A 19,465-nucleotide genomic window follows, 5' to 3' on the forward strand; every position below is an offset into this window, starting at 1 on the left:
CCAAGGAGTGGCATTACAGAAAGATAATTAATTATACGGGGAAAAAATGAGCAACCACACGAGGTGCCGGGTTAGGACTGCGAGGGCACAGCTAGGCGTGCAGGAGTTAGTTTAAAGCGTCGTCCCATACGTGGTGACTTGGCAGGAGTTTGGCTGGAACTGGAGGGCACCGAACAAAGGAAGTGACGGAAGGAGGAGCGCGCTTGACGGAAGTGAGACAAGCTCTTGGATAAGAAAGTATTTTCTTAAGTTTTATTTTATCTTTTGATATGCAGAAAGCAAGAGAAACAGACACAGAAAGAGCAGCTGCCTGCCACGGTCAGGAGGCCAAAAATGTAATGCCGGTCTCCCAGGTGAGCGGCAGGTGCCCAGTTAAGTAACAGGCCCCGCCCCTCCTAGTGCGCGCAGGAAGCCAGACTCAGGCGCGGAGGCGGGATTCCACGCCAGAAGCACTCTGATTTGCCATGTGGGCATTCCAACCGCCTTTTAACCGCTAATCCAAACGCCGGCTCCAATTGGTTGTCTCCCTGAGCTATTGTCCTATCAGCATCCCGCAGATCCAGGCTTGCGCTTGCGCGCCTCCAATTCTACCCATAACAAAGATGGCCGTAGGGGCTTCCGGCGCGAGTTGGGCCGTAGTGCGCGTTTTCCGAGGCCTGGCCTGAGACGATGGGAGAAAGCGTAAGGTTCGTGGGTGTTGATTGGCTGAAGCGAGAAGCGTGCTGGAAGGTGACTGGCTTCGTCGTTCGCGGGAAGAAGTTTGTGGCGCCAGAGTAAAGTAGACACCGCGCTGCCGCCGCAACTCGGTTCTGAGGTGCTCTGCGAGCCCGTTCGACTGGAACTTCCTGGTCCTCTGTTCCGAAGGCTTCCGAGACCAAGATGTGGAATAGTAACGATGGGTGACGCGGCGGAGGGGGACAGTCGCAGGATTCGCGGGACGGCGCGCCTGGGGCCCAGGCGAGCGGGAGGGGGAGGGGCGGGCGCCGGAGGTGGGCGCCGTCGGGGGTCGGGGGTCGGGGGTCCTGGGGGCTCGGCCAGCGGCAGGTGCCGGGGGCTGGGCCGGCGGCGTGGGGCTCACGCCCCTGCTGTTCTCTGCCAGGTTCCTACGAGACCTTCAGCAGCTCCAGCTACGGGGGAGCCGGGGGCTACACGCAGTCGCCGGGCGGCTTCGGGTCGCCCACGCCCTCTCAGGCCGAAAAGAAATCGGTAGGTTGAAAGGGGCTTGTGTTGTCCTGTCCTGTCCCGAAGCGCTAGCCGGAGGCGACGGAGCGGTGTTACGCGGGATCTGATTAGGGAGTTACTCCCCGTGGCTGTTAAGTTTTAGGGGCACGAACGCTCGGAACCTTCCTGGGGGTCGGTTTGGCATGTCGTCGGCGTCTTGCAGTCGCTTTCCGTAAACATTCTCGCTTGGGATTAATATCCCGTTATTAAGCGGATATTATTTTTTTTTAAGATTTATTTATTTGAAAGTCAGAGTTACACAGAGAAAGAGACGCAGAGAGAGAGAGAGGGGTCTTCCATCCGCTGGTTCACTCCCCAATTGCCCGCAACGGCCGGAGCTGCGTCGAACTGGAGCCAGGAACCTCCTCAGGGTCTCACATGGGTGCAGGGGCCCAAGGACCTGGACCATCTTCCACTGCTTTCCCAGGCTACAGCAGAGGGCTGGATCGGAAGTGGAGCTGCCGGGAATCGAACCGGTGGCCATATGGGATGGCGGCACAAATCCTATACCACAGTGCTGACCCCTTAAGCGAATATTATTAAAAAGAACACGAAGGTGGCCGGCGCCGCGGCTCACTAGGCTAATCCTCCGCCTAGCGGCGCCGGCACACCGGGTTCTAGTCCCGGTTGGGGCGCCGGATTCTGTCCCGGTTGCCCCTCTTCCAGGCCAGCTCTCTGCTGTGGCCAGGGAGTGCAGTGGAGGATGGCCCAGGTGCTTGGGCCCTGCACCCCATGGGAGACCAGGAGAAGCACCTGGCTCCTGCCTTCGGATCAGCGCGGTGCGCCGGCCGCAGCGCGCCAGCCGCGGCGGCCATTGGAGGGTGAACCAACGGCAAAGGAAGACCTTTCTGTCTCTCTCTCTCACTGTCCACTCTGCCTGTCAAAAAAAAAAACAAAAACAAAAACAAAAAAAAACACGAAGGGCAGGTGGTGTGGCACTGCCTGAGATGCTCTAGCCAGCTCCTCCGCTTCTGATCAGCTTCCTGCTGATACATGCTGGGAGGCAGCAGATGCTAGATAGCCCAAGAGCTTAGGGTGCTGCCACCCAGGTGGGGACACAGATGGAGTTCCTGGCTCCTGGCTTCGGCCTGGCCTAGCCCTGGCTATTGACACCAGTTGGGTGATGGCTGAGGCCCAGATACTTAGGCCATCTTCCACTGCCTTCCCACGCCTTCCCAGGCACTTCAGGAGGGAGCCGTATTCAAAGTGGAGGAGCCGGGGCTGAGCCGTGACTGGTAGCGGATGCTGCACCGCAACACCCCCCCTAGAACTCTTGCTCCTCAGTGGTGTTTGTGGTTACTGCGCATGTGCCCTCAGGGACCGTGGGGGTGCACCTTGCATCCAGCCTCTAGTGCTCATTCCTTATTCACTGTTTCTCTCAGTGTCATAATGCTTCAGAGGCCAGCCCTGACGTTCCTTCTTCTTGAAATCGGCAATACAGTTTTCTGAGATGCCATGTAGCACATGTCACACCCTAGTGCATCAGGTTTGGGGGCCGGCCGTGGCATAAAAGGTTAAGCTTCCGCCTGCGGCATCTGCCTCCCATATGGGCACTGGTTCGAGTCTGGGTGCTGCACTTCCTAGCCAGCTCCCTGCTGTGGCCTGGGAAAGCAGTAGAAGGGCCCAAGTGCCTGGGTCCCTGCAACCACATGGGAGACTGGAAGAAGCTCCTGGCTCCAGGCTTTGGATCAGCCTTGCTCTGCCATTGTGGTCATTTGGGGAGTGAACCAGCTGATGGAAAACCTCTTTCTCTGTCTCCCTCTCTGTAATTCTGCTTTTCAAATAAATAATGCTAAAAAAAGAAAAGATGAGGTTTATGTTTGGATTTGTACCTCCCTTGGTTGGTGTGTTGAAGGCAAATCCTTTCCCACCTGCTTCATCTTTGTCGTCCCGTCGTTCCCTTGGCAGCGGTAGACAAAAATGAGGGTTTACACTGTTGTCAGGTTGCTCTAGGGTGTGACTCGTGTGTCCTCACTAGACACTCTTCACCCCACGCTGTCCCTCCTCACTGAGTGTCCACTGCGGCCAGGCTCCTAACCCATTAGCATCAGGGGCTCCTTCTGATGGCCACACTCTGCCCTGAAGGAAACTGTACTTCCAACTTTCTGTTAGGTTTTCATTATGAGATCTAGACCAGTTCCAAAGCGTTACTTCTGCCGGCCATTTCTCAAACCCTTCCCAGTGCCATCTCCTCAGTGACCGGCTGCCACCTCCAGCCTGCCTTCACCTCCAAGCTGGGGTTTCTGTTAAGGTCTGTTCTGGCAGCGGCTCTTCCGGATTGGGCGCCCCGCTGACCTCATTTTCTTGAGTCCTCCCTGTGGCTCCAACTTACCTGTTCCGTGGGAGCTTTGAGGTCAGAACAACCCAGGTTTGAATTCTCAGATGTGGCATTTGTGAGCTATGTGATCCCTGTGATTCAGTGTCCAGGGTGGACATTTGGGGTAGCAGTGATGATACTGCCTAGGGCGCCTGCATCCTGTCCTCGTGCCTGTGTGTAAGTCTTGACTCTACTTCTGTATCAGCTTCCTGCTAATGTGTACCCTGGAGGCAGCGGATGATGGCCCGGATGACTTGGGTCCCTACCACCAATGAGGGAAACCTGGTTCAAGGTCCTGGCTCCTGGCCTTGGCCCAGCCCAGCTCTGCTTATTGCAGGCATTTGGGGAGTGAGTCAGTGGACGGAAGATTCTTTCTCAAGTTCTTTATTTGCTTTCCAAATAAAATGAAAGTAAATTGTTTAAATTTTTTTAGAGAAAGTTTAATGTTCCAATTTATTTAATGTGTTTGGCAGGTGGCAGGTGTTAAATGCGTGGTCATCACTATACTTTTAGTTGAATTTATGCACACGTTGCTTTGCAGAGAGCCCGAGCCCAGCACATTGTGCCCTGTACCATATCCCAGCTGCTTTCTGCCACTCTGGCCGATGAAGTGTTCAAAATTGGGAATGTTGAGATTTCACAGGTATGTGAAAGAATTTGTGTAAGAGTCGATCATATAAAGAATGAAATGACTTAATTTAAAAATGCATATGTGCTGCTTTGGTTTCTTGAAAGATAAAGTTGTTTTTTTTTCTCCTAACCTAGGTCACCATCGTGGGGATAATCAGACATGCGGAGAAGGCACCAACCAACATTGTTTACAAAATAGATGACATGACAGCTGCACCCATGGACGTCCGTCAGTGGGTCGACACAGATGTAAGAGGCTGTTTTTGATCAGGGTAGGGTTACTTTGGGACTTTGGAGAAGATGCACTTTTTTAATATTACCTTTTAAAATTTTTAATAAAAAATAATACTTAAGTGAGACGTCAGAGGCAGAAACCCTACTGTGATGCATTAATATATTTGATTCCATAAAAGTTATTTTATTTATGTATGTGTTTATTACTTATTTTATTTGAAAGGCAGAGTTACAGAGAGGCAGAGAGAGAAAGATCTTCCATCTGCTGGTTCACTCCCCAAATGGCCGCAATGGCAAGGGCTGGGCAGATCCGAAGCCAAGAGCCTGAAACTTCTGGGTCTCCCATGGGGGTGCATGGGCCCAAGGACTTTGGCCATCTTCCACTGATTTTCCAGGCCATAGCAGAGAGCTGGGTCAGAAGTGGAGCAGCCGGGACTTGATCCAGTGTTCATATGGGATGCTGGCACTGTAGGCAGCGGCATTATCCACTATGCCACAGTGCTGGCCCCTTCGTAAGAGTTTAAAACCTTGGCCGGTGCCGCGGCTCAATAGGCTAATCTTCCGCCTGCGGTGCCGGCACACTGGGTTCTAGCCCTGGTCGGGGCGCCAGATTCTGTCCCGGTTGCCCCTCTTCCAGGCCAGCTCCCTGCTGTGGCCCGGGAGTGCAGTGGAGGATGGCCCAAGTGCTTGTGCCCTGTACCCGCATGGGAGACCAGGAGAAGCACCTGGCTCCTGGCTTCGGATCAGTGTGGTGCGCCAGCCGCGGCGGCCATTGAAGGGTGAACCAACAGCAAAGGAAGACCTTTCTCTCTGTCTCTCCCTATCACTGTCCACTCTGCCTGTCAAAAAAAAAAAAAGAAAAGTTTAAAACCTTGTAAATTTCCCAAAATACTAAAAAGGCAAGTGACAGGACACCGTAGAATGTAAATTCCAAGAGAACAAAAATTATTTCTTTGATCACCTTTGTATTCCCAGCACCTAGAACACCTAGAATAATGTCAGTGACATAATTGGCCCAGCCTGACTTAGTAAATACTGTTTACTGTTTATATGAATGGAGAAAATATTTGCAACAAATGACAAACATTTTAAATATTAACTAAAAATGCTTACAAAGTGAAAAACAAAAACACCCACAATTGCACCTTAGGAAAATGGACAAAGAAGTTTTAAAGATCTATTTATTTATTTGAAAGAGTTACACAGAGAGAGAAGGAGAGGTGCAAAGAGAGAGAGGTCTTCCATCCGCTGGTTCACTCCCCAGTTGGGCGCAACGGCCAGAGCTGGGCTGATCCGGAGCCAGGAGCTTCTTCCAGGTCTCCCACGTGGGTGCAGGGGCCCAAGCACTTGGGCCATCCTTCACTGCCTTTTCAAGTGCGTTAGCAGGGAGCTGAGGCTCGAGCCTGCCTTCGGATGGGATACTGGCACTGCAGACAGCAGCCTAGCCTGCTGCACCGCAGCTTTGACTCCGAGATACGATTTTTAATTCATTGTATTGGCAAAGAAATTTCAAAGAATGACAGTGTCAGGTTCTGGTGAGAGCAGCATAGTGCCTCTCGCACTTAGTAGGCACCTAATATGTGTTGAATGATTTGCCATTGTTTAAGGAAAAATACCATTCTACCCCGATAATATAAACAAGAATTGGCAAACCCTTCCTCAAAAATCCTGTGTCAAAATTTTCAATGATTAAAATGTTGAAACAGCAACTCTACTTCTAGAGTTTTATACTGACATAATTAAAGGTGCATTCAAAGATTCACTTCTAAGAATGTTGATCATGGCCAGCGCCATGGCTCACTAGGCTAATCCTCCGCCTGCGGCGCCGGCATCCCGGGTTCTAGTCCTGGTTGAGGCGCCGGATTCTGTTCCGATTGCTCCTATTCCAGTCCAGCTCTCTGCTGTGGCCAGGGAAGGCAGTGGAGGATGGCCCAAGTACTTGGGCCCTGCACCCGCATGGGAGACCAGGAGGAAGCACCTGGATCGGTGCAGCAAGCTGGCCGTAGCAACCATTTTGGGGGTGAACCAATGGCAAAGGAAGACCTTTCTCTCTGTCTCTCTCACTGTCTAACTCTGCCTGTCAAAACAAAACAAAACACAATGTTGATCATAATGTGTTAATGAAAAATTAAAAGCAAAACCAAAATGCTAGCAATAGGAGATTATTAAGTAAGCCATGGTTTATTTATACATACTGCAAATTATTTAGAAATGTATGTATCATCACAAAGAAATATTTACTGTCAATTTGAGAAAAGGAACGTGTTGCAAGATGTATGTATGTATGTATGATTTGACCTCGTTTTTGTAATGTAATGTGTATATGATTGTCTATAAATATGAAGAAAATGAATTGAAAGAGAAACTGGCGTTGTAGCACAGTGGGTTAACTGCCACCTGCAATGCCGGCATTCCATAGTCTAGTGACGGTTCAAGTCCCAGCTGCTCCACTTTCTTTTATTTATTTTTTTAAGATTTATTTATTTATTTGAAAGGCAGAGTTACAGAGAGGCAGAGGGAGAGAGAGAGTCTTCCGTCTGCTGGTTTACTTCCCAGATGACCTTAATGGATAGAGCTGGGCTGATCTGAAGCCAGGAGCTTGGAGTGTCTTCCAAGTCTCCCACGTGGATGCAAAGCCAGGGAGTTGGGCCATCTTCTGTTTTCCCAGGCCAAAGCAGAGAGATTGGAAGTGGAGCAGCTGGGACTTGAACCAACACCCTTAAGGGATGTCAGCTCTACAGGTGGTGGTTTTACCCGCTACACCACAGCACTGACCCCATGCTGCACCACTTCCTATCTAGCCCCCTGCTAGTGCATCTGGAAAAGCGGTACAAGATGGTCCAAGTGCTCGGGCCTCTGCCATCTACGTGGTATATCTGGATAGAGTTACAAGCTCCTGCCTTTACCTCGGCCCCGCCCTGGCCATTGGAGCCATTTGGGGAATGAACCAGTGGATGGAAGATGGAGCTTGCTTGCTCTCTCTCTCTCTCTCTGTCTTTCTCTCTCCCTCTCCCCCTGTAGCTCTGCCTTTCAAATAAATAAATCTTATGCAAAAAAAAAAAAAAAAAAGAAGAAGAAGAAGAAGAAGAAAATGAACTGAACTAGAAACTAGAATATATGTTAGTGGAGTGGACATTTGGCACAGCAAAATAGCTGCCCCTTGAAACTGTGAAAACAGTTTCTGTAGCTTACCTTTTTCACTTTGAAAAGTTTTTCTTAGTCCCAAAGTGTTTTTTAATTGTCTGTATTTCTATCTATAATGTCTATGGTTTTTCTTTTTTGTAAGTCATTCCATGTATTTGGAGTATATATGGATAAGAGGAGAGACACAGCAATCCAGCTTTATTTAATTATTTATTTATTTATTTTTAATTTATTTGAAAGCCAGAGTTACAGAGAGGGAGTTTGAAAGGCAGGGGGAGGCCGGCGCCGCGGCTCACTAGGCTAATCCTCCGCCTAGCGGCGCCGGCACACCGGGTTCTAGTCCCGGTCGGGGCGCCGGATTCTGTCCCGGTTGCCCCTCTTCCAGGCCAGCCCTCTGCTGTGGCCAGGGAGTGCAGTGGAGGATGGCCCAGGTGCTTGGGCCCTGCACCCCATGGGAGACCAGGAAAAGCACCTGGCTCCTGGCTCCTGCCATCGGATCAGCGCGGTGCGCCGGCCGCAGCGCGCCGGCCGCGGCGGCCATTGGAGGGTGAACCAACGGCAAAAGGAAGACCTTTCTCTCTGTCTCTCTCTCTCACTGTCCACTCTGCCTGTCAAAAAAATAAAAAAAAAATAAAAAAAAAAAAAAATGCAAGAAAGGCAGGGGGAGAGAAGTCTTCCATCCACTCCTCGAATGGGCGCAATGGCCGGAGGTGGGCCAGGCCACAGACACAAGGCTGGCCCGCAGTGTTCTTATTTTTAAATGCGTGCACTTTATTTTCTAGTTTTCCAAAGTCATATAAACATTATGTGCATATTCTAGGAAGAAGGAAATATTAAAGTTGTTTATAATTATCCTAGTTAAGCACTGTGAACATTTTGGTGTACATTTTCCCCCACTTGAGAAATCAGCATTTTCAAAGTGTTACAGCTGCTCTTCTCAGACAGGGAGTAGAATTGTGCGCAGTTTGCAACAGTGTGGAATATTGCATTATATGAAGTGTCCTTTATGTTGGATATTTAGGTTGCTTTAAAACATTTAGTAATCTAAACAGTATTCTGATAACTTTGATGAATCTGAATTTTAATGCATGTTCTTAATTATTTCCTTTAATTTCTAAAAGTGAGTTGCTTTCCTAGCACACATGTCCAACAGAAAACAGTGTACCTGAGAACGTTGAGTGAGGATGTCACAATTGTTTGCCCTTTATGAAAGATGTACATAACATACAACTTTGGAGCTGGGAATTATTTTTAGAGAGGTTTTTGCAGCTCTAAAATGAGGTAAACTAGTTATTGCCGTATTAGGGTCCTTTAGCTCTTTACTTTGTAACTTTCTTATTCTGTACAATATTTAGAAATTTTAAAGAGGCTGTCTTTCATTAGTGCCCTGAGACCTTCGTGACATGTTTGTATTTCATCTGTTAGGACGCCAGTGGGGAGAACACCGTGGTTCCTCCAGAAACATACGTGAAGGTGGCTGGTCACCTGAGGTCTTTCCAGGTAAAGGCAATGAAAAGGCAGTTACAGTGGATTTGTATGAAGTGGCTTCTAGGTTTCAGATATTTAATACTTAATTAAGTTCCATTTTTAATGGGAAGTTACTTCATTATTCTCTTCTTCAAAAGGACAGAACTGCTTTGTACTTTAATATAAAAGTAACAGGATGATAGAGAAAAAATAGAATCTACCTACAATTGGCTGGCGCTGCGGCTCACTAGGCTAATCCTCCACCTGTGGCACTGGCACACCGGGTTCTAGTCCCGGTTGGGGCACTGGGTTCTGTCCCTGATGCCCCTCTTCCAGGCCAGCTCTCTGCTGTGGCCCGGGAGTGCAGTGGAGGATGGCCCAAGTGCTTGGGCCCTGCACCCCATGGGAGACCAGGAGAAGCACCTGGCTCCTGGCTTCGGATCAGCGTGGTACGCCAGCTGCAGCACACTGGCCGCAGCGGCCATTGGAGGGTGAACCAACGGCAAAGGAAGACCTTTCTCTCTGTCTCTCTCTCTTACTGTCCACTCTGCCTGTTAAAAAAAAAAAAAAAGAATCTACCTACAATTGCCATCTGTGGCATCCATAAAGGGTCAAAGAGAGAATTCTGAATTGCAGTCCAGATACTAGACTCTGCTTGGTTGTGTGAGCTTGGACAAGCCATGAACATCTCTGAGCTCATTTGACTTCTTCCCTCATTATTGACTATATTTGAACCACCCTGAGTTGAAATTTTTAAGTATATAACAGACATTTTCCCCTGATTGGCAAAAATACCATGACCCAAAAGCCACAGTGTTTTGACCTGAAATTCTCTTGAATGTGTTCAGCCTTAATTCTCCTTTTTCTCTTTATTTTTAACAGAACAAGAAGAGCCTGGTAGCCTTTAAGATCATGCCCCTGGAGGACATGAACGAGTTCACTGCTCACATCCTGGAGGTGGTGAATGCGCACATGATGCTGAACAAGTCACACAGCCAGGTGAGCGAGCGCACACGTGGTGCTGAACAAGTCCCGGCCGGTGGCAGCTGCCCGGAGCAGAGGCTGCTGTTCTGCGCTGGCTGTGGTGCCTTGACATCGTGACGGCTGGGCCCGAGGAGCATCTCCCAGTCCTCAGACCTTTTCTCTGTGAGCCTCGCTGTTTTTATTCCCGATGAAGCACTCACGTTGCTTAGAACCACGGGTTCCTCTCACCCTGTTGGCTTGGGTGGCTGAGGCCTAGCACAGCCCTCAGGTATAGACAGGTAACTACAGGCTGCACTGCTAGCTCCAGGATTGTCAGAATCACGAGTAGGATGCCATCTTACTGCTTTCCTGCCAGCCTGTTGGCTGAAGAGAAACATTGACCATTATATTTTCCCCTGAAATTTCTCCTGTTATTTTCTGTTGTGTGAATTCACATTGGCAAATCTGTCTAGGACCACACAGAGGGTGATTCTAGTATTAGAAATTCCCAGAGGATTCGAGAAGCCAGTGGAGGATTGGTTACATGGGAGACAGGAGAACTAATAAGCCAGTGACAGGGCTGTTGCCACCTAACCTTTGCTAAGCATTTGGGATACAGAGGTAAACTCGTTTGTTTATGTATTTGAATAACACTCATGGAGCCTACTCTGGGCCACTCACCATTCTAGTCCTTCGGGATGCAGCAGTGAGGTAGGCAGAGGATCTGCTCTCAAATTCCTGTTCAAAGAAGCAGGCAAGAAACCAGAGAATGCATGTAATTACAGGTGGGTAGGTGCTCAAATAAAGCTGCAAGACAGTGATGGCAGGAACAGGAATGCTAAGATTTAGGGGCTGGCGTAGCACAGCAGGTTAAGTTGTCACTTAGGACCAGCATCCCACATCAGAATTCAAGTCCCGGCTGCTCTGCTTCCAACTCAGCTCCCTGCTAATCTTCCTGGGAAGGCAGTGGGTGATGGCCCAAGTATCTAGGCTCTTGCCATCCATGTGGGAGACTCAGATGGAGTTCTAGGCTCCTGGGTTCAGCCTGGCCCACCCCTGGCCATTGCAGGTATTTGGAGAATGAACCAGCAGATGGAAGATTTCTTTGTCTCTGCTTCTCCTTCACTCACTATAACTCTGCCCCTCAAATAATAAATCTTTAAAAATGTGGAGGGGAAAAGGGAGAGTTCAAAAATGACTCCTGTGTCTGGGGCTTGAGCAGCTGGATAAAGCTAGCAGACTTGGAGGTAAAATGCAGAGTTCTGTTTTGGACCTTGCAAGTGTGAGATGCCAGTTAGACAGCCAAGTGAGCAGCTGAATGTATGAGGCTGGGGAGAAGTCAGGGCCGGAGAAAGAACAGTAGGAGTCATTGTGTGGGGGTGATAATTTAAAGCCTTGAATGATGACGTAACTAGGGAGTTAAGAGGGCGGAGACCCTAAGTGCTGGGACACACAAACCTTTAGAAATCTAGAAACAGTAGGAGTCGTTGAAAGTCAGAGAGGTTGCTGCTTAGGCAGCAGAAAACCAGGAATTGTGATTCTGTACAATATTCTGGAAAGATCGTCTCATGAAGGAGAGAACGGAGATAGAGTGTTGAATGCCGCCTGGCACCCAGTGAGGTGATGAAAGAGGTCTGTCCTGGCATCTGGACGTGTGGATCTTCTCAAAGACTTCAATGGAGGCTGGGAAGGGGGTTAAAGGGAACGGGATCGGCTAGAAGTTTAAAGTGTTTGTTTTATTACATATGTTAGTGATGCATATTATTTGATAAAAATGGTTTTGACCTGAGAATGGCTGGTTAGGGAGTAGAGGCTACAAGTGTACTTAGAATATTAAAGGCAAAGAAAAGAAGGTGATTCTTTCCCTCAGAGGGGGCTACATTACAAAGTGGGGGTTGGGACACCCAAATAGTGGAAGCGTTGATAAGTTGGCCAAGTGCGGGGTGCTGTGGAACCACAGAACAGGATGTCCCATCCTGGCCTGGACACGTAGAAAGGCTGCCTGGAGAAGGTGATGCCTAAACCAAGTCTTAGGGCAAGACTGGGTATGAGCTGAGACCATCTGAAAGGGGGAGGGCGGTTGTCATGTTGGTGAAGAAATTTGGGTAAGAAACAGAATCCGGCCGGCGCCGCAGCTCACTAGGCTAATCTTCCATCTAGCGGCGCCGGCACACCGGGTTCTAGTCCCGGTTGGGGCGCCAGATTCTGTCCCAGTTGCCCCTCTTCCAGGCCAGCTCTTTTGTGGCCAAGGAGTGCAGTGGAGGATGGCCCAAATACTTGGGCCCTGCACCCCATGGGAGACCAGGATAAGTACCTGGCTCCTGCCATCGGATCAGCGCGGTGCGCCGGCTGCAGCGTGCCGGCCGCAGCTGCCATTGGAGGGTGAACCAATGGCAAAGGAAGACCTTTCTCTCTGTCTCTCACTGTGCACTCTGCCTGTCAAAAAAAAAAAAAAAAAAAAAAAAGAGAGAAAGAAAGAAAAAGAATCCACTCAGTATTACTAGATGATAAAATGTAGAGTCCTTGGGCCAGCGCTGTGACATAGCAGTTTGAACCACCATCTGCAGTGTGGCATCCCATATGGGTGCTGATTTAAGTTCTAGCTGCTCTGCTTCTGATCCAGCTCCCTGCTAATGCTCCTGGGAAAGCAGCAGAAGATGGCCCCCGCACCCACATGGGAGACCAGATGAAGCTCCTGGCTCCTGGCTTTGGCCTGGCCCAAGCCATTTGGAGAGTGAACCAGCAGATAGAAGATCTTTCCCTCTCTCTCTTTCTCTCTCTAACTCTGACTTTCAAATAAATAATGAAAAAAGAAAGAAAAATAAATAAATGTAGAATCCTGTTTCACCAGCAGGCAGCATGGAAGCATTTAGCTTTGACCACAAGGGACAATGGTTGATTTTTACTTTTTTTAATGGTACAAAGACAGAAGGCATTTATTTATTTATTTTTAAAGATTGATTTATTTTTTTTGAAAGAGCTATACACAGAAAGAGAAAGAGAGGCAGAGAGAGAGCCGTCTTCATCCACTGGTTCACTCCTCAACTGGCTGCAATGGCCAGAGCTGAGCCGATCCAAAGCCAGGATCCAGGCGCTTCTTCTGGGTCTCCCACATGGGTGCAAGGGCCCAAGGATTTGGGCCATCTCCTGCTGCTTTCCTAGGCCATGACAGAGAGCTGGATCGGAAGTGGAGCAGCCAGGACTTGAACTGGCCCCCACCTTTTTTTTTTTTAGGATTTATTTATTTATTTATTTGAAATTCAGGGTTACAGAGAAGCAGGGGCAGGGAGAGAGAGAGATCTTCCCTCCACTGGTTCACTCTCCAGATGACCGCAATGGCTGGGGCTGTGCCGATCAGGAGCCAGGAGCTTCTTCCCAGTCTCCCACAAGGGTGCAGGGACCCAAGGACTTGGGTCATCTTCTGATGCTTTCCCAGGCTATAGCAGAGAGCTGGAACTGAACTGGAGCACCCGGGACTTGAACTGGTGCCCATATGGGATGCTGGCACTGCAGGCAACGGCTTTTCCCACTGCTCCACAGCGCTGGCCCCTGAACACTTCTTAAAAGAATCTCCTTACTGGCTAGGATTTCTCTTCTCCAGCACTCATGCATCTGCTTTGTGTTTTTGGGTTTTTTGTTTGTTTGTTATGTTTTGTTTTGTTTTGTTTTGTTTGACAGGCAGAGTTAGAGAGAGACAGAGACAGAGACAGAGAGAAAGGTCTTCCCTCCGTTGGTTCACCCCCCGAATGGTCACCACGGCCAGCGCACTGCACCGATCAGGAGCCAGGAGCCTCCTGCCAGTCTCCCACGCGGGTGCAGGGCCCAAGCACTTGGGCCATCCTCCACTGCCTTCCTGGGTCACAGCAGAGAGCTGGACTGGAAGAGGAGCAACCGGGACAGAATCCGGTGCCCCAACCGGGACTAGAACCTGGGGTGCCAGTGCCGCGGGTGGAGGATTAGCCAAGTGAGCCGCAGCGCTGGCCCCACTTTGTGTTCTTAATGTATTTGACCCGTTGTCATTCTTGCTGGTTTAGTATTCAGTTCAATAGCGTGAACGTTGACCGCCTGTACTGTCCGTCAGACACTTTGCAGCATGCAGGGCTCTGTGTGGAAAAGGACACACAGCGCGGGACAGCGGGTGCTGTGATAGGGAATGGGCCAGGTGCTGAGAGCCAGGAAGGAAATCGGTGACTAACTTGGCTTGGGGAGCGTCAGCAAAGGCCTGACAAAGAATTTGGAAGGATAAGGAGTGTTTCTCAGGTAGATGAGGGGAGAGTGTTAGGAAGAGTTGCAGATTGGTTCCTCCTCACACGAGGTGCGGAATAGAGAGGAGGCAGTGTACGAATTTACAGCCAGACCGAATTTATTCAGAGAAAATAAATCTGTAGAGGTGGGTGACCAGTTGCCCATGTGCACACTGATGGCCCCGCCCCAGAGGCCGGGCCTTTTTACATTTTAGGAGGGCTGGGGGTGGGGGTGGGGTAGTGGCAGCAGGCAGAGGGGAATTCCTGAAACTGGTCTTTCCCGTGACTGGGGGTGTGGGTATGAAGACAGTAGGATGAGACCCATTTGAGATTCAAGGGCAAGGAATATATTCCTATGTGCATCTCCTTTGGGCAGCGAGGGAGAATGGCTGAGGCTTATGTCCTTGTCCATCAGAGAGCGTCTCCCCAGACAGGGAACAACATGTTGAGAGCAGAGGCGAGTTTGAGGGTGGCAAGAAGTCAGGCGCAGCTTGGGAAAGTGTGGGAGAAGTCAAGAGGAAGTACAGAGTGGACTTGAGTCTTGCATGTCTAGTCTGTTTTCACAGGCAGAGGGAGCCACCGGACAGCTTTTAAGCAGAGCAGAGACATGTTCATAGGAAAATGCCAGGGGTAGCAGTGGGGGGCAGGGGCTTTGATTGGCATACGGGAACTAGAGCCTGAGGTACCAGTGAGCGGGGAAAGAATCGGCTTCATTCACAGGCCGTGGTGATCGACTGTGGAAGTCTGCAGGGTTGGGATCGGAATTGGTTTACTAATGGATGTGGGCTATAGCAGCGGAGCAGGTTGGGGAGGAAAGTAATGGATTTGACTTTACTCTGAGTGTCTGAGCTATCCAGGTCGCAGTACCCAGTGGAGAGCCAGCAGTGAGAATGGTCAGGAAGAGGTCTATGGGAACTGTCACTTTTTTTTTTTTTTTTAAAGATTTATTTATTTATTTGATAGACAAAGAGAGAGAGGTCTTCCTTCCGTTGGTTCACTCCCCAATTGGCCGCAGTGGCTGGAGCTGAGCTTATCCGAATCCAGAAGCTTCTTCTGGGTCTCCCACATGGTGTAGGGAGTCCTTGGGCCACCATCTTCTATTCCTTTCCTAGGCCATAGCAGAGAGCTGGAACTGAAATGGAGCAGCCAGAACTCGAACTGGTGCCCTTATGGGCTGCTGGCACTGCAGGCAGCGGCTTTACCTGCTACGCCACAGCGCTGGCCCCGTCTGTCAGCCTTTTTTGTAGACAGTAGAAGAGGGAGCTATAGTGGTATGTGAGAAGGTGTGGTCAGCAGTGTGTGCTTCTGAGACGGCAGGCTCTGGGCAGAGGGAAAGAGATGTGTGGGTCACTGGGGGAAAGGTCGTGACTTTGAAGAGAAAGTTCCAGAGGTAGATTTGGGGAATTCCGATAGTGATGGGCTGAGCCGGGACCAAGGAGAAAGGAAATAAAAACAGTGCTTATAGGCTCGCTTTGAGGAGTCTGGTGTTAGAACGGAAGGAGAGACAGTGGGGACTGTGTCTCCGTTGGTCTCTCTGTGTAGCCTCGTGCCTCGCTGACCGGTCAGTCAGTGCCCAGGGGATTGAGCCCTGGGGTCCTGTCGCAGCAGGTCTCTGGGGCTTTGCTCTCCATGCTGCCTTTCCTGTGGTTCTCACACTGCAAAAAAGAGAAGGAGCTAGGAGTGTCTGTCTGTCTGTGTGTCTGTGTGTCTGTCTCTCTCTGATATTCTGTGCTGCAGAGGACTATGAAATTCTCATCAGATAGTAGCTGTCCTTCCAGTGTGAGCAGTTGTCTTTGGGAAAGCTCTTCGCTTAAACTGTTTCTTATCGGCTGCTTATTAACAAATTGTTTGAAATATTTCTAACGTTGTGAACTCCTTTTTTTAACTCCAGCCCTCAGCAGGGAGAGCATCTTTCAGCAATCCAGGAATGAGTGAAGCAGGAAACTTCAGCGGGAACACCTTCCTGCCGGCAAATGGCCTCACTCCAGCCCAGAATCAGGTAGCCCACACCTGTGTGGACTCAGAAATGTTGGCAGTCGGCCTTGCGTGGCCTTGCTTCCTCAGTGCACTAAGGCTCATTTCTCCCTTACAAAGGGACTGAGGTTTGAAAAGGGCAGTGTATTTATGTGGTTGCTAATATGTTTCTGATTTGAATCTTGAAGGTGCTGAATTTGATTAAGGCTTGCCCACGACCTGAGGGATTAAACTTTCATGATCTTAAGAACCAACTCCATCACATGACTGTGGCCTCGATCAAGTGAGTATTGGGTTTCTGCAAGCTGGGGTTCCACAGTTGTACCCATTTCACCTCATCAGGGTTTCCTAGGGTGGAAAAGTAGCCTTTGGCACAGCAGTTGTTACCACTTGGGACACTCACATCCCGCAGTAGCTTCTCCACGTTCAAGTCCCAGCTCCCCTTCCAGTCCAGCTTCCTGCTAATGCTAAGGCGCTAACTCCAATAGTTGGGTCCTTTTCACCCATATGGGAAATCCAGTGAAGTTCATAGCTCCCAGCTTTGGCCTGGCCCAGCACTGGCTGTTGCAGGCATTTGGGGAATAAACCAGTACATGGAAGATTTTCTCTCTCTCTCCCTTTCAGATAATAATTTAAAAATAAAAACCAGCAACGCAGTAAAAGCTTGCTACAACCTCATTGACAGAGGGGAAGTTGTTCAGCGCGGATACATGGAAGGACTCAGGAGAGGGTGCTGCTCGGCACGTTCATAATTTTTTTTTTTATTTTATTTATTTATTTTTTTGACAGGCAGAGTGGACAGTGAGAGAGAGAGACAGAGACAAAGGTCTTCGTTTTCCGTTGGTTCACCCCTAATGGCCGTTGCGGCCAGTGCGCTGTGGCCTGTGCACCGCGCTGATCCTAAGCCAGGAGCCAGGTGCTTCTCCTGGTCTCCCCTGCGGGGCACATTCATAATTAATTTGTTCATTCAGCAAACACTAAGGTCCGCTATGTAAGAGACGTCATTCTGAGCAGCGGCCTGATACCTCGTGGGCTTTACACTACGGAGGGAGGTCCCTAGCTCCTGACCCTCCGGCGTCCCCTTGCGGACGTGAGTGCATTGGGCTCTCTAGACTGGAAGCCATTAGACGGTCTGCTGACACCTCAGTCCACTTCAGACGAGCAGCTTCCTGCCGCAGTGTGATGAACTGGCCAGACCGACTGAGCACTGCTTTGCTTGGAGGTGGTTATTTGTTACTGTGAACCAGTTGATAGTGTAGGCCTAAATAGGAGAGAATGTCCAGGTGTAATTCCATTTCCTGTTCTGTGAAGTGAGGGGAATAGCCCGTATCTCAGAGTGCTTGTGATGATGAGGAACAGTGTACCATAAGTGCTTTAAGTGACTTCTTTTTTGAATGTTTACTTATTTATCTGTTTGAAAGGCAGAGAGAGAGACATAAACAAAGATAGCTTCCACCTGTTGGTTTACTTCCAAAATGCCTACAAAAGGGCTGGACCAGGCCTAAGCCTGGAGCCTGAAGCTCCATCTGGGTGCTCCCATGTATATGGCAGGGCCCAAGCTCTTGAGCCATCATTTACTGCCTCCCAGGGTACATTAGCAGGATCGGAAGCAGAGGAGTGGGACTCAAACCAGCATTCCAGTAAGGGAGTGGGCGTCCCAAGCAGCAGTTCAGCCTGCTGGCCACAGTACTGGCCCTCTACAGATAGCTGTTTGGTGGCCAGTGTCATGGCTCAGTGATCAAGCCACCATTTCCAGTGTCGGCATCTCCTATCAGAGCACCTGTTTGAGTCCCAGGTGTTCCACATCTGATCCATCTTCCCGCCAGTGCACCTAGGAGGACAGCAGATGATGGCCCAATTAGTTGAGTTCCTGCCGCCCATGTAGAAGACCAAAATGGAATTCTGGGGTCCTGACTTCAGCCTGGCCCAGCCCTAGCTTTTTCAGGCATTTGGGGAATGAACCAGTGAAAGCAAGCTCTCGCTCGCTCGCTCGCTCTCTTTCTTTCTGTAGCTCTTTCAAAGTAAGAAAATCTTAAGAATAAAGATACCATCTGGGTCTCCCATGCGGGTTTCAGGGGCCCAGGTACTTGGGCCATCTTCCACTTTTCCCAGGCGCATCAGCAGGGAGCTGGATCCGGAGCAGAGCAGCTTGGATACGAGATGCCTGCGTTGCGTGTGGTGGGCCCGCCCGCCATGCCACAACACCAGTCCCAAGACAGTTATTTATACTAGAAGACTCCGTGTACAGGCTGGCCACAGCTTTAGATCCCAGCTTCACTGTGCTTAGACTGGGATTTAAGTGAAATCCTTTTTCTTTGCACACTTTGGGAGAGGAATCCAAGGCGGCTCTACTAGGTGCTGTCTCCAAGGATAACCTCAGTGTTGCAATTTCACGGCCTTTCTCCCTGCGAGCCTCCTGTGAGTACAGTGGCTGTGAATCCTTAGCTGAGAGAGGGCAGGAGTAAGTGAAGTCTGCCTGTGTGACCACATCCAAAAGGTGAGTTTCCTCTCTGCGGTGGTTTGAAAATGGTCCTTTATTCTTTGCTTTCTAGGCAAGCTGTGGATTTTCTTAGCAACGAGGGACACATCTATTCTACGGTAGACGATGATCATTTTAAATCTACAGATGCAGAATAACTGGGCCTCGCTGGGTAACCGAGATACTCTCCAGCTGTACCTGTTTCTATAATCTGTTGTCTCCAGCTGTGCACGGTGGTCAGGCCACTTCTAGGTTGTAGGTCTCATCTGTAAAAATGTCAGCTGGCATCCTTCTGAAACTCAGTGCTCTTCTGTTTTTGTTTTTGGTTTTTTTGATGCTCAAAGAGAGATGGACAATGGACAGGGATGTGAACCAGGGCAGGACGTCTTGAAGAATCGTGTTGTGCTCATTACGCCTCGGGGTAGAAGGAGCCGGAAGAGGATGTTGCCAAGGGAGTTGGCAGTGTTAAGTAACACCCAGGACTTCCTGTTCCTGGCGCATTCTCTGTTGAGAGATGGACAGGGCGAGGGTCTGCTGCCAAGCACCAGCGAGAATCCCAGCGGCCCCGGCCTGGTTTGCTTTCCCGCCGGGTGTGTGTGGCGCTGCTCTCAGAATTGCACTTTCCTTCACCTTCTCTGCCTGCTGCCAAAAGTGGGCTCACGTGAACATGAGATTCTGGGGCAGAGGGGAAGAAACGTGATTGTGTTTGTACAAAACAAGTACATTCGTGTTTAATAAAACAGTTCTGTTATCACAGTAACGGGAAAGCTGTCCTCTTGTTGCTGAGCTTGT

At 49.7% G+C, this 19,465-nt stretch overlaps 1 protein-coding gene across 6 annotated transcripts; it reads left to right on the forward strand.

The window, feature by feature from the left end:
- The first annotated feature begins 741 nt into the window (after window positions 1-741).
- On the forward strand, window positions 742-19,433 carry RPA2 (replication protein A2). 6 transcript variants are annotated; one of them, XM_089301211.1, is made up of 9 exons: window positions 742-957; window positions 1,100-1,206; window positions 4,080-4,181; window positions 4,304-4,417; window positions 8,972-9,046; window positions 9,896-10,012; window positions 16,106-16,219; window positions 16,383-16,477; window positions 18,747-19,433. In XM_089301211.1, exons 4-9 carry the CDS (start codon window positions 4,373-4,375, stop codon window positions 18,829-18,831), a joined length of 531 nt encoding a protein of 176 aa, XP_089157337.1. In that variant the 5' UTR covers window positions 742-957; window positions 1,100-1,206; window positions 4,080-4,181; window positions 4,304-4,372; the 3' UTR covers window positions 18,832-19,433. The 6 variants fall into 6 exon arrangements, with proteins under 6 accessions (XP_089157337.1, XP_089157338.1, XP_051685625.2 ...); XM_089301212.1 differs by having other exon boundaries at window positions 16,112-16,219; XM_051829665.3 differs by having other exon boundaries at window positions 742-899.
- Window positions 19,434-19,465: the final 32 nt, after the last annotated feature.

This window comes from Oryctolagus cuniculus, chromosome 7 (genome assembly GCF_051225735.1).
Source record: "Oryctolagus cuniculus isolate XC-2025 breed Fujian yellow rabbit chromosome 7, ASM5122573v1, whole genome shotgun sequence".
Classification (NCBI taxonomy): Eukaryota; Metazoa; Chordata; class Mammalia; order Lagomorpha; family Leporidae; genus Oryctolagus; species Oryctolagus cuniculus.